The 18,509-nt window shown below is 40.8% G+C and overlaps 1 protein-coding gene across 1 annotated transcript in view; it reads right to left on the bottom strand.

Annotated features, from left to right (window-relative positions):
- LOC145400660 (lipase 3-like) overlaps nucleotides 1-18,509 on the bottom strand; it is a 128,801-nt gene that overhangs the window by 29,083 nt on the left and 81,209 nt on the right. Inside the window, exons 4-5 of the mRNA XM_080273093.1 lie at nucleotides 10,154-10,246; nucleotides 7,038-7,196 (exon numbers count right to left, since the gene is read on the bottom strand). Of these exons, the coding sequence (XP_080129219.1) occupies nucleotides 7,038-7,196; nucleotides 10,154-10,246 (252 nt within the window). The remainder of the gene's footprint in view (nucleotides 1-7,037; nucleotides 7,197-10,153; nucleotides 10,247-18,509) is intronic.

Genomic DNA, 18,509 nt, shown 5'->3' with positions numbered 1-18,509 from the left:
GAGAGTAGTAGTTCTGGGGATAAGTGAATTTTGATAAGCAGAGGTTCTGCATTGCGGGGAAGAGAGTGTAAGTTCATAGGCGCTCCCAGCTCTCAGAGTATTTTGGGAGAAAATGTGAAGGTGAGGCACAATTGAAGCAAGTTCGTCAGAGCACTTACGGTAAAAATATCAGTAAAATAATGCTAAAGATGCAACATCTCTTCGTACTGATAATGGAGGAAGGTCCTGCGTAATGGCAGGATTACTGATTAATCTAATGACTTTATTTTGAAATTTTTCCAACTGCCTCAGTGCAACCGCTCCACATTCACTTCACAGTGGCGAACAGTATTCAGTCTGAGAACGCACGTGACATGTAAATTGTGGCCAACTGCTCGTCAGTGAAGAATACACGAACTCTGTACAGAAGTCCAAATTTTTTAGAAGCATTTTTAGCAAGAAATCAGTAGGATAGAAGTTGTGGAAGCAATGAAGAAAGTTAAATCGGGGAAAGCCCCAGGAATTGATGGAGTGTATGGTGAAATACTGAAGCATGGGGGAGAGATAGTAGTAGAATGAATGTGGAAGATGTGCAAATTGGCCTGGGAGGAAGGTAGAGTCCCGGATGATTGGAAGTCAGGTATAATTATTCCCTTGTACAAAGGAAAAGGGAAAAAAGAAGTGTGTGGTAATAATAGGGGCATTTGTCTTCTTAGTATAATAGGAAAAGTGTATGGTAGGATACTTATTGACAGAGGTAGAGAAAGAACAGAGAAATTAGTTGGAGAAGAACAGGGAGGCTTTAGGAAGGGAAGAGGTTGTGTAGATCAGATATTCATTCTTAGATCTTTAGTGGAAAAGTTTCTAGAGAAGGGAAAGAAGTTGTATGCGGCTTTCATGGATTTGGAGAAAGCATATGACAGGGTGGATAGACAAGGATTGTGGAAAGTGTTAAGAATATATGGAGTAGATGGGAAGTTGTTGAATGCTGTGAAGAGTATGTACGGTGGTGCGAAGGCTGCAGTGCGTGTGGATGGTGAACTAAGTGAATTTTTCTCTTTGAAAGTTGGGTTGAAACAGGGATGTGTCATGTCTCCATGGTTATTCAATCTGTACATGGATAGGGTAATAAAAGAGGTACAAGGTAGGGTAGTGGATGCTGGAGTGGCCCTAGTGAGAGAGGATAGTGTTTGGAAACTCCCTGTACTGTTGTTTGCAGATGATACTGTGTTGTTGAGTGAAGACGAAGGGGAGCTGCAAGGCTTGGTGAATGAGTTTGGGAGAGTGTGTAAGAAACGGAATCTAAAGTTGAATGTAGGGAAGAGTAAAGTGATGGTCTTTGAGAGAGGTGAAGTCAGTGAATGTACAGCGAGGTTGGATGGTGAGGAATTGGAAAATGTGAGTACGTTTAAGTACTTGGGTAGTGTGATGAGTAAGGATGGAGGTTTGGAGGATGAAGTGCTTGAAAGGGTACAGCAGGGAAGAAAGGTTGCTGGTTCTTTGAAGGCAGTGATAAGAAACAGGGAAGTGAGCATGGAAGTGAAAAAGTTACTACATGACAGTATTGTGATATCACCTCTAACGTACGGGAGTTAAGCTTGGACGTTGTTGGAAGGACACAAGTCAAGAGTGAGAGCAGTGGAAATGAGTTATTTAAGAGGAGCCTGTGGAGTCACATGGAGAGACAGGCTGACGAATGAGGATATAAAGGAGCGTTGTGGTGTGGATGTGGATGTGATAGGAAGCGTTATGAGGAACACACTGAGGTGGTTTGGCCATGTGGAGAGGATGGAGGGTGAAAGACTGACGAAGAGAGTGTATGTGAGTGAGGTGGAGGGGGGAAGAGGGAGGGGGAGGCCGAGGATGAGATGGAGGGATGGGGTGGAGAGGTATATGAGAGAGGGGGGTGTGAGTTGGGAGCAGGGCAGTGAAATGGTGGGGGACAGGGCGACTTGGAGGCGATTTGTTTGTGGCCACCCCAAACGGGATTGAGGCGTCTGGCAATAGATAGATAGATAGATTTTTAGCAAGGGATTTAACTGGAACTGTCCAGCTTAGGTTGGTGTTTAGTGTGACACCTAGGATATGAATTGTAGTGGATATGGGAATACTGACATCATTTAATATTATGTGGGAGTCTGAGGGATTCTTTCTGTTGGAGAAAATAATGTATTTAGTTTTCTGAGCATTAAATGAGATAAGATTTGTTTGTCCCCCTTGATTAATTTTTGAAAGATCCTGGTTCAGAGAAATTACTGTGTTTATTTGGGAATTTATAATATCAGTTTGAGTAAAGGAGGTACTAAATGTGAAAGAACAATAAAGTGTCGAGTTATCAGTATAAAAGTGTATTGCGCTGTGAGTGAGAGATAGGAGGTCATTGATATCAATGAGAACTAGGGTTGGAGCCAAAACTGATCCCTGAGGTACCTCAGCATTTATGGAATGAAGTTGGGAATAAATTCCATCTATCATGACGCGTATTTTTCTATTATGAGGGTTCTCCCATCCTCTCAACGAGCCCAGATTACCCCAACCTACCCCTCCCAGTCGCAGGTTAACCCTTTAGCTCCCAGAGTCTCTGTGCGAGGGATTTTGCTTGAAGGGTACTAAGTGTATAGCCCTCCGCCTATCGGCTCATAGTCGTGAAGCTCATAGGTCCCTACTCCGTGGTCCCCCCCCCCTTTTTTTAAATTAAACTTTGAAAAATGCCAGCCTCCCTCCTATTCTGAGGAGACTGGGCGCAAACAGGTTAAGGAAACTGATAGAGTTGCCAGTATTTAACCCATTAGCTCCCAGAGTCGCTGTATGAGCGATTTTGCTTGAAGGGTACTAAGCCCTCCGCCTATCGGCTCATAGTCGCGATACTTATAGGTCCCTACCCCGGGGTTCCCTTCTTTATTTAACTTTGAAAATGCCTGCCTCCATTTTATATTGGGCCCAAATTAGTTAATATATTCGAGTCTAAGCTTCCCTTTCACCTCTTCATATGCAATCCTAACCCCCCTCCCCAGGTATCTCATTTATGGACGCATTACAAACCCATCTAAACGTAATCATTTCTGTACGTTTGAGCCTACGAATATCATCTCCTTTTATTGCCCAGGTTTCAATACCGCACTGTATTACACTCCTACCACAAGCTGCATCAAGAAGGAAGAGCCCTCTCTTTATCAGAAGAGGCAGCACGTCTACGCTATGGGAAAAAGTAGATAGCTGATTATACCATAACATAACATAACCTTCCCCATGATCAAAATATAACATATTCTTCCCCATGATCGAAATGTAACACATCTTTCCTCAGTAACAATGCATAACATTAAACTTTAGGCATCTGCTAAATACATGACCCTTTTCTGAAACAAAACACATGATAACCCTTCATCAACAAAGCGTAACTGTCTTTCCTGTTATCAAAATATAACTTTCTCCATCAACAAAACAAAACAGAGCCTTCCCTATTAAGAAAACATAATACGACCTTTAACATCAGCAAAACATACTTATCAACCTTCCCCATCAATACAAAACATTTTTCATCAGCAAACGAATATATAACCCTGATCATCATCAAATAATAATCTCAGTCAACAAAACTTAACATAGCGAAACCTTCCCCACCAACACTGCATAGCAAGATTTTTCCCATTAACATAACGTAACATAACCTTCCTCATCCTGATATGTTCAAAAACCGACCCAAGGAAAAACTAACCTAATTCCAGCACTGAATCTACCCAGCCAACTGATTATTCCATCCAAAAATTTATCCACCCATCCATCATGTTGCCCCATTAGGAGCTTGGGGTCTAAGAGCTAGGTTTCTTAGCCAAAACTTTAAAACAAACGACCAGTCACCCATACCTGAATGGGATTGTGTGACCAATCAATTCCAACAAACCGAATTTGAACTACAATGGGTCACATCAAGTTGGAGTGTCTATATTAGGGGTTTTCAGAGAGAGAGAGAGAGAGAGAGAGAGAGAGAGAGAGACCACATTCTACAGACATTTTGTTTACCTAATGGGGTATGTTGATAACATTTCTAATAGTATGTATGTTTTCGATTATGTGATGATATGTATGCTACTGATTTTTCCCCCGATGTGATAAAGATTATCATTACTTGGTGATATTTTAGCATTTTCGAGACTCGTGTTTAAGACTATGGTCGTATGTATGGCAACACAACAAAAAAATTTAGATTGTATTGGTTTTGGTGGAGGTATGTACTCTCTGAATGCATTCTAGTAACTGTCCTTTTGACATTGGTGGTAATATGACTGCCTGAAGTTGTTACTCATGTGTGATCTTACGACGGCGGAAATAATATGATTGCCTGATTTTTTTTATTTTTTTTTTATTTTGTTATTCTACTGTGTGATGAATGTCTGAAGTTGTCTGTACTGTGTAATGTTACGACGGCGTTAATAATATGATTTGCTGATGATGCTTTGACTACACACTTTAGACATAATGCCTGCATGAAGGCATTTCAGCTGTGTAATCTTACAACGGTGATGATAATCTAAGTGCTGATGGTGTTTTTATTGTGTAATTTTTTGACGGTGGGGATAACTGCAAGTCATTGCCAAAGGCTTTGTGTATGGCTTTGGTTATGTAAGTATTTTATTACAATTCCAGTTACCCTTATAGTCTCATCTGCGAAGAAACATCAGTATGATGGAAGTTACATTCAGTATGGTTTCACTACTATCGTCAAAAACGGGTGTGAGTTTCCATATAATGTTAGGCTCTATGTCAAGAATTTTTATCGCTGGACTGCACGAAACCAAGCTTTCTCAAGCGACATTTAAATAGTTGTCAAGCGAATCTGAAGAGTAGGAAATTTGCCTTCATCATGTAAAAGGAAGAGGGACTGAAGAGAGCACGCATTGGTCGTAAGGGGCAGTTCAGTTAACAAAATCAATCTGGGTTACGTGCATCGTACGTTTTCACTGAGAATTTCACAAGATTAAAAAAAAAAAAAAACAGTATTGTACATAAGTTAACCGTCCCTTACTGTGAACATACAGCATGCCGTACTGTGTTATTGAACGTGATACTGTTCATCGATAAATACTGAATGTCTTTGAAGATATGAAAAGGTGACTGTTGAAATAAAAAGGCATCTTTAGGCTAATTTGCAATACAGTTTGCCGAGTCGACTGATGGGGATGTTTGTGCCCAGCTCCGGGTGTTTGATGGAGATTACAAGGAAAATTGTTCTTTCTGTCATGTTTTAGAGTCGACTACAAGTAGTGAAGACATTTTCCATTAAGTATAAAATCTTTTAGAGGCTAATTGACTCTTCGAATAATGTTTGCACGTGCACAACTGACGGAGCACCAGCAATGCCCGGCCGTCGATCAGGAATTCGAGGAAGTGAATGAGGCGAATCCTGAAACAAGGCATCTTCGTTGTTTGTTTCATAGATATGCTCTGGCGCCTGGAATTCTCCCACCAGACTTAAGATCAGTGCTTGATGATGCTGTGCACATGATAAATATCTTCAAGTCGCATGCCGTAAATTCACGACTCTTCCACCTACTGTGGCAAGAGTGTAGTGCAGATGAAGAAACGTTACTCTTTCATAGAAGAATGTTGTGTCTAGAGTAGAGTCACTGACGAAAAAGCTTTTAGTAATTTTTCAAACGTGACAACAAGACAAAGTTGCTTGAGTTCAACAAGAAATTGTTAGACAAACACTTGGTCCAGACACTGGCCTCCAAGAAAGACGTATTCCAACGTCTGATCTCGTTAAGATTATTCCTCCAAGACCGTTTTACAAATGGCTGATTTCATGGGCAAATTTAAATCATCAATATGAATTCAAAGCTGTGGGAAGGGGAGGTCAAAAACGAAAATCTTATTATGTCTGAACACCTTGCATTTGATGAAAGCAAAGGCACTGGAAAACTTGAATGGTGCACTTTGTGCTGACACATCTTTCTTCCCTGCGGATGGAGTTGCAGTCGCCTTTCACAGAACTGTGAGCTGGAAACAAAATTTGTTAGAAACCTATTCACTGTTAATGTGTACCTTCTCCCAGATAACAAGAAAGAAGAATTAGAGTTGGTAGACGACTCTGTTGCAAAAGATGTATTAGAAACATTTCCCCTGATCAAGTTCTGGTCTAAAATGAGCGATCTTTTCCCTGCTGTAGCTGGTATTACTATGAGATCTTTGTTGAAATTCGCAAGTACAGACCTATGTGAGCAAAGATTTTTAACGCTGTTGAATATGAAAACAAAACACTGAGCACGATTTATTGTGGGGCATGACTTTCGAGTATGCCTGTATAATACTGCTCCTCAAACTGGGAAGCTTTTTTGCACAAAACAGACACAACTTTCACGCTAAAGTATAATTCTGGTTATATTTCAAACATGGTGTTAACGCTTTATTGCCAAATAAAGTAATTATAATTTTGTTAGCCCTACAATAGCCGGTATGGTACCTCTACACTGAATTAGTGCCAGTGTTTATTTTCTTCGTGAAGTAACTACAGTTTCACTCCTGTGTAGAATCATTGTACATAGACTAGGTTGTTAATGCTTAACTACTTAACAAAGTCATTAAAAGTTCAACCGTTTGATAATATCCATTGTGGTACAATTGTATACTGAATTACTCTTAAAGTATTACCATTCTGTATTCAGTGTCAGATAAACGGGGGTCGATGGTCTGATAACTCAAGGGGTAGTTGGTGAGAAAAAGGTTGAGAACCTCTGCTTTAAGCCGAATAAATCACCACACATCCAGTTGTTGAACATTATTGTAGCTGCCTTCAAATAGAGTAAATGGTTCCCTGAATTAAAGAGCCCCTCTGGATTGTCAGTAATGGTAGAATGCATACATAAACTAATATTTTTTACAGCACCCTATCAACCCAGCCAATTGAATACAATTCTTCGCTACCCGCTTAACTCCAGTGTAGTAGAATCTACTACGCCTTTCTGCGCCCTAGCTTGCCTTGAACTTAACCTGAATACTATGCCCTACTACTATATGCTGGTGTCCTACAATGGCTTGAACCTAACCTAACTTCTTACCTTATTCAGCCTGCTAGGATTAGGTCCACATATGAGGTAGAGGGTGTTGTGGCAAAGGCTTGAGGTGATTCGATCAGAGTCGCAGAATATCCCTATCAATGTGTCTGTGATTGGCCCAAAAGACAGCATCTCATGTTTTCCCAGCACATTCAGAGTTAGCTGTGGAGGAGGGTAGGAAGATTAACCGGTTGCGTACAGTGATGGTTTTTTGTTACATTCTGGCCAATACCAGCATAAATTTTTCAGCTTACAAGGGTCCTCATGTAGTAGTGGCCGGATTTCACACGGCAGATAATGGGCAAACAGCTCTAAATACACATTCAAGCAATGTATTATGGTACCTGGAAGGCAATGGATCCGAAGGCCCACGAAAATAACTTCGTCACCGTCGAAATACGATAAAAGAAAGGTATTGTAAACACCAGCAGCTCGAAAAATATAAGTTTAGCAAAGTTTAGGGAGATAGCAAGAACCAAAATATGACATCCTCTTATTCACATTTTATTTTCAACCAGCACATCATAATATTAAGATTTTACTCTTCCTGTTGAAAAATTGATATCCTCCATGCACTGGGAATGAAAACAATAAAACTATGCAATTATCATTATATTAACGTTTTGAAGCCTGTGACTCCCTTTCGGCTGAATTAACACAGCTGGCATTAGCTAGATTAGAATTCCTGAATTGTCGTGATAATGAAAGAATTAATGGCAGCTGTATGAGTTACTCAAACTTCGTGACACTGGGTTGGGTAAACTGGTAGAAAGTACTAGAGTTTGAGATGATTAAGATCTTGCCACAAGTCGTATCTCAAATTTCATCTAGCGGCCTCACTTCAGGTATTAAACATCATCATTCTAACAAATTTTCCTACACACACACACACACACACACACACACACACACACACACACACACACACACACACACATCAAAAATCATCGGTCATCATCCTCAGTCCGAGTCAGTCCACTGCAGAATAAAATCCTCTCCCACCTTTCTCCACTCTGACCTATTAGAGGTTAATTTTTTCCGTTCAGTCCCAGCATTTCTCCAAGTGTCATCATTCCATCATATTCTTTATCTGCCTTTTCCCTCACTCCATCTTTGGCCTACATGGGCTACAAGGCACGTGACCCGCCGACACCAATTTTTACTTTTTTGACTATAGTGATATGTTCTTTCGTCTGTACTTTTATCCAACTGACATCTGTCCTATTCCTCCAGGCCAGTGATTCCCAAACTCTGCCGCGGCACATTAGTGGGCCGCCGTTATCTGTTTAGTGTGCCACAGATATTTGAGGAAAATGTAGACCTGTGCAATCAAACTGTTATAAACTGTAATTTTCCTGTTATTCCGAAATATATAGATAGATAAATGGACAGACTGATAGATAGACTAATAAATAAATAAATAAATAAATAAATAAATATACCGGATATATATATATACAGTGGTAGAGTGTGCGTTTCGTACACGGGTGAACCAGGGTTCGCGTCCCGCCAGAGTAATAAACTTTGGGAGTGTTCACCCGGCCACGTACTGCATTGTCGGACATAAAGGGTGTTGTGGTTGAATAATATAAAGTATGCTTGCACCCAGTCGGTTTGCGCGGGCCAATTACACTTGGTTCACAGACTACACACACATCCAAAGCCACTCCAACATTACAATTAAACTTACAAGCACTTCTCACCCTACATACAATCTCTACCAGACAGCCTAAGCCACTTGGTAGAGATACATTGGCTGTATCGTGTCCTGCAGTGGATACTATGATATATATATATATATATATATATATATATATATATATATATATATATATATATATATATATATATATATATATATATATATATATATATATATATATATATATATATATATATACTCAGTTTAATGAAAAAATACAAAAAGTGTAGATGTGCCGTAAAAATATACTGTATATTTTTTTTGTGTGTACCCTATTGCAAAAGATTGAAAAACACTGGTCTAGGCACTTATATGTTACGTCCTGAGGAATTTGTTACACTTTAGGTATTTATCTATACTGCAGAGCAGGAAGGGAACACTGATTATATAATCGTTTGATATGTAATCAAATCACTGGCTTATGCTTCATGTCCTAACAAATTTTACCAAAAGTCCTTCATCCCTTTTCTAATCTTCGCAAAATTTCGGAATCATGCGTCTGGAACTGTCCAAACTTCTTAGTTACAGTATATGCATTCCTCGGCAAATGGTAGTTCATCATCTCCTGCTTATATTGAAAATAATTAATTATCTCTACCAGGACTATTTTCAGATTCTCCCTGCTCAGATCAGGAACCATTTTTTTTTTAATTTCTCCATTGACTCACTGAAAATAAGTATGTTATCAACAACTCGAAGGCTGTTCAGTCTCTCATCATTCATGAAAACTCTTTTGCCATCACAGTCTATATGCATGTAAGGCATACAATAACAACAACAACATCCACTCCCAGCTTCCTCCAAATAAGCAGGAGCGGTGGGATTCAGGGCTAGGCTGCTCTGTCCCGACGTTTAAGGTAACAGTGACCAGCCTCACTTTTCCCTTCGGGGCACCATGCGAACATGAAATCAAAACCACCCTTCAGATGGAACGTATATAGCCTCCATTCGGCTGGAAAGAAGGTGTGGTTTCCTGGGATACATGAAACTGTTCCGCCTGTCACTTATTGTAGAATCACCACCACGAGAGAGAGAGAGAGAGAGAGAGAGAGAGAGAGAGAGAGAGAGAGTACTACAACGAGTGAATGGATGATGGGCGCCTAGCGAGTGAAAAACGAGAGTTATACTGTATGTCCTTGTTTACCACCTTTCTCCCTTGGTATTTTCTGGCAGTGCTTATGCAACCGTATCAGCCAGTCTCATTGTAGTTCCTCGCGCGTGTATGGGCCTGATTCTTGGCAAACTTATGGTATATTTCAAGGTAGATGACCAGCCTCCTCTTCTTGCGGCATTTCATGATCGTAAAACTACTTACCTCTTCGGGATTTAACCTGTGTAATGTCATCATTCCATCTGGAGCGTTCTAACCAGTGGACCAATAGGCTCTCAGTCTTTGTAATAGCATAATGCACCGTACCTCAATGGATGAAGCGAATGGTGCGGCATAGCTCATAGGTCCTTCAACGTGCTCCACATAGGCTACCGGCCCCATCCCCACCATGAATTTGACCTGTAGGAGACATGGAACAACATTTTATATGTGTTCATAACTTACCTGATATATAATTTACATTCTTTATCGGTTTACAGTTGCATTTAGGTTTACAGTGTCACATATTCCACGCTACTCCTACTAAAATAACGAAATGACGAAGAATATAAATAAAGCTCTCCTTTTCACCCCCCTCGTGTGTGTGTGTGTGTGTGTGTGTGTGTGTGTGGTGTCAGCGACACACACACACACACACACACACACACACACACACACACACACACACACACACACACACACACACACACACACACACACACACACACACACACACACACACCTCAATTCTCCATATAACTATTAGTCTCCTCAGTTGTCACAAAATCTGACTACCATTGCCAAAAACACAAGTTCAATCAACGTACCATAATGTTAATTAATGTAAAGATCAAACTACTACATAGTTTCACCATTCATCAACACTTATCATGTTTACCATGTATCAAAACTGTATATTTTCAGCTTTATGGCTGCAGTATCAATTAACTGTCACGTAGTAAGAGGCCTTCAAGGTTTGCGACTGGGTTGTGACGCCTTCTTAAAGTGTCCTTAGTTTGCTGTCGCTGGTCTGACTACTTTTGTCAAGAGCTTTTTTTTTTTTTTTTTTTTTTTTTTTAATCATCTAGTCCTGTTCCTATTTTTCTTCCACGATATCGTTGGCTTACATAGTGTGTTCATTTCCACTTCCATCTATGTTTCCTGCTGTGTTGAGGAAGAAAAGTTGTCATGGTTTGGATAAGGTCATTGTTTGAGGCTAGGCTACTTGTGGTGACTGAAGTGTGAGGATGTGTCAATCTGGGAGGTAACATTAAAATTCGTATAATTCAAGAACTACCAGTGATAAAATTTTGCATTTTTGTGTAGGGAATTAAAATCAGTCTACAAAATATACATTAAACAATCCTTACCTGCTTCAGTTTTGTGTTGAAGTGTGCTAGTATGACTTACAGTTGTTTATATAAATAATAACACTCTAACACTGAATCTCTTTATTTAAAATGCCAAGAAATTATCAAATTGTATAATTATATTTAACACAGTTTTACGAAAACTATCCAGAGAACTCCTGGCCCCTGATATGGTGATTTCTTCTGTCCTTACTATAAACATGGGCAGCAGTTTCTGCTGTCATCTTCGCACATCTCTCTATTGACTGGGTGTGCGAAGGCCACTCAGGAACAACCATGGGTTTCATCACAAATTCCTTGACCTGTGATGTTGTCAGACATCAGGTAAGGGGGGGGGGAGTTCTGAGACTCCTGAAGTCCAGCCAATAAGGTACAAGAGTGAAGTCGCCTCTGTACTGATTGATGGTGTTTTCTTGGGTCTTACCCTGTTATCTCCTAATTGGATCATCTCATCTCCTTCACTTCTGATCTTCTCAATATCTTCTCTACTGCATCATTTCTTTCCAGGTCATCTTCACAATACACCATAGCTTGGAGCATACACTCACTACGACCATACCAAGCTGATCTCTTCACTGCTGGCATGACCGTCGTTCTCACTTCTTCACTCTGACTTTTTAAGAGATCTAACTGAAACAAGATATGTCTTGGTCCTTGTATCCGTTTGCTACTGATTATTATATTGAACCAGTTTAACATACAGATCCCAACACAAAACTCGACAATCATCCTCAAATTCTTCAAATCCCTTCCTTTGAGATTGTCTAGTGATCCATATCTATAACGGGAATCTTTTTCTCTCTGCTAAAATGACAATCTATATGTACTCCAATGGCACAGGCAGCATTGCAACCACCATCCGAACGAGTCTTGATATCGGATTTGCTGGTAAGTCCATTAATTTATCAAGCTTCTCCTTTAGCTTTGCTCTGCCTGCAGACACCTTGTTATCCTGGCCCCACATCGTTTTCAACTTCTCTTTGATCTTGACATGGTTGTTTATAACTAACCCATAAAAATTAGGATTTGCTTTGTTTCATTTAGCATGCAAGGCAAACATAAGGTTAGTGACAAGTTGATCAGTGCTGCAATTCCTCCTGTTTTGGTCACTAGATCTCCATAACTGAGGAGATCTTTGACAGTTAGTAGCTCTGCTATAGGAAGCTCTCTCCAGGTGGTGTAGATGAGTACAAGCTTATATTACGTGAGACATTTTTGTGGAAAGCTGAACAGCTATGACACTGGTAAAAACACAGAGGTCATTCAAGACTTCCCATACAATACAAATCTGCAACTCTTTAACAAAGTTTGCACAACTGCACAACAGTGACAGTGGATCTCAATGTAGTTCATTAAGCGGTTTGACTGGCCAGTTTTACAGTGTCGCTGAAAAAGAGAAAATGGTCTTAAAAAAATGTTAAGTTCTGTCTCAGTAGGAATAAAAACTTGTGTTAAAACACAGGATGATCCACCTTCCTGCACAATAAACCCACCCAAATGCAACCTTCAATATTTTCGTAATTAGTGTAACTTTACGCGCTTTTTGCAAAATTTCAACACAAAATTGAAGTAGGTAAATTACATGTGAGACAAAAATCACACATATATTTGTGTTATCCAGGTAAATATCCATCATTTAATCTCTATAGTCACGGCGCATGACTCTGAGGTTGTCATTATCGTACCCTGGCAACCTACCATTCAAAAGTGCGACCGATTTCGTATCATATGATACACGAATCATATTATTATGCACGAATGTATTATACACGAATATTATTATAAACGAACATATTATACACGAATCACATGCATTTCATATTATACACGAAATCAGATACACTTTTGAATGGTAGGTTTCTACGGGACGATGATAGTAACCTCAGAGTCGTGCTTCATGACTATAGTAATTTTAAAGATATTGATTTTGCCAAAACTGTCGCACCCTGCTGTGGTGGGATCAAACCACCCAAATAGGTCTGAACTGGTGGGACTGTGAAAGGCCAACCTGTATCACAGCCCAAGAGGCCGGACAGTCTCTTGGGAGCAGTTTGTCGGCTCCTAGGGGAAATGGTTCCTGCAGTGCGACTCCTGGGGTATGGTTGGATACCCGTCGCTACAAGTTGGAAATGATGTTTGCATATAAGATACTCTCATCTCAACAAGCAGATTGGTTGATACTTGTGTTTCTACAATTGATCTGATGTCAAAAGGTAGGAGGTAGACATCTGTGAGCTAGTCTTCACTGGTGTCGGTGGTTGAACGCAATGCCCTATGAACAGTTAATGGCACCTATTCGACAAATCCGACAGCAGTTTTTTCTCTAGCCTCATTCGTGTCGGTTATATATACATCCCTGCCCCCTGGTCCACTCATTGACATGACGCAGTTGATGGTGTCATGCATAGATATGGACATGATTTCGGTACTTGGATTGCTTGACTGAGAATTTTGCTTGTCCGTTGCCCCTTCCTTGGCTCCACCTAATGTCTCTCTCCCTTCCTCCACTGGTGCTAACGGTGGTGATTCTTCCCCTGCTTCATCCCGTGTTGGGTCTTCTTTCACTGCTACATTTGCCCATACCAACCTCTTGCTTCCCAAAGTGTCCTCATTTCTGTCTACTTCTAGCTCTGTTCCCTCATTTATAATTTCCGTTCCCCAGCTGCCATTTCAATGCCCTGTTTCTACCACCGCTAATTTCTCTGCCCTGTATACAGTCTCAGTATCTTCAGCTTTCCGTCCTCGTTCCAATACTCTTGCTTTTGGTGACTTCTTCAGCCCACCTACGTGGACCCAATTTTTCAGCATGCATGGCCCTGTACCTCTTGCAAATGATGACATGAAATTTCATCTCTAGTTGTTCTCCCATGTTGGCCAAGACGTCTCTTCCCAGTCTTACTTTGATAACTCTACTGTAGTTACAGTCAAGGATGAACCTTAAGCCTCTCATATGGCAAATCTTAAAGATTCTCTTGGTGTCTCTATCTCTGTTGAAAAGGATTTGCACATGAACTCAGCTGCAGTACTCTTTTGATTCAGTCTAATGTTAAATTTGGTGACCGTCCATTTCCAGACTGAGATATTGACATTAAGGCCATCTTAGAAGTGCAAGGTCACTCCATCGTTTCTAAATCTAGCTTCACACTCCGTGTGATTGAACACTGCAGGAGATCAGCTAATATTATAAAACTGGTCTCTGACAGTCGTGCAATCCCTGATAATGTTATTGCTGGTGGTGTCCGTCTTGCTGTGAAAGAGTGTCTGCGTGCCTAACGCCAGTGCCAATACTTTTGGCCATTTTGGTCACCCTGCAAAGTTCTGTAGATTTCTTTTCACCTGTCCACTCTGTACTCAAGTCAGTCATGACAAGTATGCTTCCTCTGCCACCACATAATGCCGTCCAGATTGCCACAATGCACATTTGACTTTGTATGGACGGTGTCCAGTTTGAGTGCAAGATTGCATTTGCAGGCGCAGCTGCACCTTTCTTTGTTAGAATTGTAGAGAAACTCACCAACATAGCTTCCCAGGATAATTATGACTCTTTTTCCAGTCGTTTACATTTTATTGTCCATTTTCTTCAACCTTCAATTTCTGTTTCTTCCCTCTCAGTGACTTCCACAAGGTCCTCTACTTCTACTGTTTCTTCAATTAGTCATCTCGTAGTCCCCTTGGCTACTTCTGCCTTCCCTTTGGTCTCCACTGTTCCTGCTACATCTTCCCTTCCTTGTTCCAAATCCTTCTCTGTCCTGGAACCTTCTCTTTCTTCTCTACACTCCTACTTTGAGTCCTCTCCAACTTTATCCTACCTTGTCTCTCCAGGTCATGTATCCTCTCTGTCTTGCGCCTCCAAATGTCTCATTGGCGAGGTTGGTTTAGGCCCACTACAACAAGTTTCTGCAGCCTTTTCTCATTTCTCTACTTATCGGGCACCAACTTCCCAACATGTGTTGCACAGAGATCCTGTAACCCTTCCAGGATTCCAGGGTAGTGTTAGCCACACTGGTTTCTCTCCAATATGACGTCCATCTGCTCAGAGACCTTAATTGTTGGAGGCTGATGCTCCTGGTAATGGTAAAGCTTTAGATTTGATTAGGGAATTAATGTATCTTCCTTTGGAATCACAAACACTTGGCCCCTCTGTTAGCATTAATGGTGTTGACGTTCCTGGATTCTCACACTCCTCTTCTTCACCTATTTCCACTTCTGTTGAGCGGTATCCCGTCCCTATTTCTCCCCGTCCCTGTTCTCTCCATTCCACCGCTTCTCTTACTCGTATGTCGCCTCCCACACCACCTTCATCGTCTCGTATTCTCCCTTCTCCCCATACTTCTGCTCCTCATGGACCACGTCATGTCTCTTCATCCTTACTTTTTACCAAGTCCCTTATAATGTTTGTGTCTTGTTATACTTCTATACCTGTTGGACAGTCTGGGCCAAAGTCGTGGTCTGCAGCTAAACACTTTGGAGACAGGTTCACTCTGCTAACCCATCCTTTCATTCGTGTTCAGTAACTGCTTCTTCCACCCAGAATATTATCTGAAAATGCTAGTTCTCCTTTCTTGTTACAGGCTTTTCACACAAACCATTAATTTTGTTGTTGTTGTTGTTGTTGTTCTATGTCCATTTTACAATAGAATTCGCGAGCGTTTTGTGCCTAAATTACTAATTTATGTTATCTTCTGTCCCTCCATCTACCTGTGGTAGTTTGTTTAAAGGAAACTCGTTTAACTCAACCGACTGTTCCAGTCCTCAGCTATCCTATTATGTGTTCCCCTCAATCCTTTTTCAAAATTTCTATATAATCCAACATAGTATCCAGTATGATCCTTTACCACCCTCTATCTTGGTTCCATGTACACGGGCGCGAGTGTTCCTTGGTCTTTGCATAAAGATTGTTTATCGCTGGTTTTCTCCTTTTGTAACTATTTCTGCTGTTCTTTGGCAGACTTACTGTTTCATCTCTCTACCATTATTTTACTTAGAGATTTTAAATGAAGGCATACCCTCTGGGGTGACACTGCCGTCAGTTCCCATGGTCATTTATCTGATGCTTTTATTTCTGCCCATGGTCTTTTTATTCTTAACACAGGCTACCATACCTACTCCTACTTTGACGCCTGGGCCCCAACATTCTCTTGCACTGATCGCTCCCTTTATTCTCTTATGCTTACTTTAGATTTCCATCGGTCTGTCTTAGAGAATTGTCACTTCAGCGATCAGTTTCCAATATTCTTAAGCCCTGTATCTTATACTCCCACTCCATGGCTGCCATACTGGTGTTTTGATAAAGCTGACTGGCCTGCTTCCTACTCTTTTACTGCATCTTTATCCTCTTTTGCAGCTGGTGGTGTCCAGGCGGCCCATATGGCTAATCTTTGATCAACGTGCCCATTTACTTCTAAATTAATGTTTTCCTTGGTGGACAGTTGAATGTTGCAGGGCTGTGCGTGATACTCATATGCATGCTACTGTAGATGGATGAGGTTTTGCTGTAAACGACTTCCATCATATTCTTTTCTGTTGGGCAACTGCTGTTTCTCGTCAAATGGTTAAGAAACTTAAGAGGACAAGTTAGAACTCTTATGCTTCTTCTGTTAACCTTTCCTCTCCCATTCAAGCAGTCTGGTCCTGTATTCATAAGGTTGCAGGCAAGCTGCTCTCCCCATTCTCCTGCTCTTCATCTGAATTGTACTTAGGTTGCTGATTCTGCTTTGGCAACAAATGCAATCGGGGCTTATTTTAGTGAGGTTGGTAGCGGCTTTTTCCTGCCACAAGAATGTCATACTCTTTGCTCAGTTACTGAACGTGTTTTAATTTTGTTTCAGCTGTTCTAGGGGAGTCCTGTAAGGCACCGTTTTTAATTTCTGAGTTCTGTGATGCTCTGCGTGCCTGTAAGGATGCAAGCAAAGGTCTCAGTGGCATTCATAACAAAATGCGTAAACCTTTTTTCATGGAGGCTTCCCGATCCCTGTTGTTATTATAATTTTATGTCGGAATGTATTTCTCCCTCCGCCTGGAACATCGCTTTAATTATTCATTTTGATAAGCCGCTCAAAGATTGTCATCTGCCACAAGATTATTGTCTAATTGCCTTCAAAAACTGCTTTTGCAATGTCCTCGAATGCATGGTCAGTGTTCAGCTTACAAGGATTTTGGAACCTAGCCACCTTCTCTAACCAGAGAAGTTCGGGTTCCAGCAGTCAAGATGTAATTCTGACCTTTTACTTTGGCTGGAGACCTATGTCTGGTCTACGTTTTCATGCAGTGACTCCATTCTCGTTTTCTTTGATTTTGAGAAAGCCTGTAATATGACCTGAAAATATAATAGTTTTCATACACGTCAATCATTTACTGTAGTATTATTAGTAACACTGGTGTTCATTAAACACTTTCTAGCCAATAGAAAATTTCATTTCTGTGCATGTGGCTCGCTATCTGCTTCCCTTCCACAATTTGAAGTGTTACACAGAGCTGTGTTCTATGTACTACACTTTTTCTTATTGTTAATAACGGTATTGTTTCTTCCCATCCATTAGATATATAGCTTCATCCTTATACATTGACGACTTTGCAATTTATGCAGCTAGTTCTTAAAAAATTACAATCCAACGTCTTGTGCAATCAGCAGTTATCAAAGTGTCACGTTGATGAACGACTCTCGGCTTCCATTCTCCATTGCCAAGTCATATGGAATCACTTTTCCTCTCGTCACAATATCCCTTAAACACGTCTTGTCCTTTTCGATGCACCACTATCTTACTGACCTTCAGTACCATTCCTTGGCCTCCTGCTTGACTTTCGGTTGACGTGAAAAGCACATGTCTTTTTTAAGGGTTGCTGCCTCCCAACGCATCCTTCTCCACATCCACTAATGATTTGCGTCAGCTGGATTATGTCCATCGCCTTGGCCTCCAGTTAGATCTTTCTGGTTTGAAATAACTGTTTGAAAGCCTCAGTACGTCGAGTCAGGGATTCCTTCTCTTTATCGTTAACGATCGTTTTTATCCCTCCATTGTTATTATTTTTTTTAAATAACAGAACAGAAGAAGAAAGCGCAAATGAATAAAAAAAATATAATCCATACACCAGATTGCTGGCGTCCTCCATTCATAAAATACCTGCAACAGTTGGACTTGAACAGCTGTAGGTTGAAGTCTGGAGGGAAACAACTCTGGGAATGCGAGTTCCAGAGATGCAGTTCTGGGAATAAAAGAATTCTGATAGGCAGAAGCTCTGCAGTATGGCTGAGTGACATTCCAGTCATGAGCGCTATCAAATGCCCATGCAGCACGAGGGAAGGCATGGAGATG

The sequence above is a fragment of the Coenobita brevimanus genome, chromosome 53 (assembly GCF_032717465.1).
Source record: "Coenobita brevimanus isolate Jiangsu-jjx chromosome 53, ASM3271746v2, whole genome shotgun sequence".
Taxonomy (NCBI): domain Eukaryota; kingdom Metazoa; phylum Arthropoda; class Malacostraca; order Decapoda; family Coenobitidae; genus Coenobita; species Coenobita brevimanus.
The sequence above is the reverse complement of the archived record's forward strand: the minus strand, read 5'-3'. Positions and strand labels throughout refer to the sequence as shown.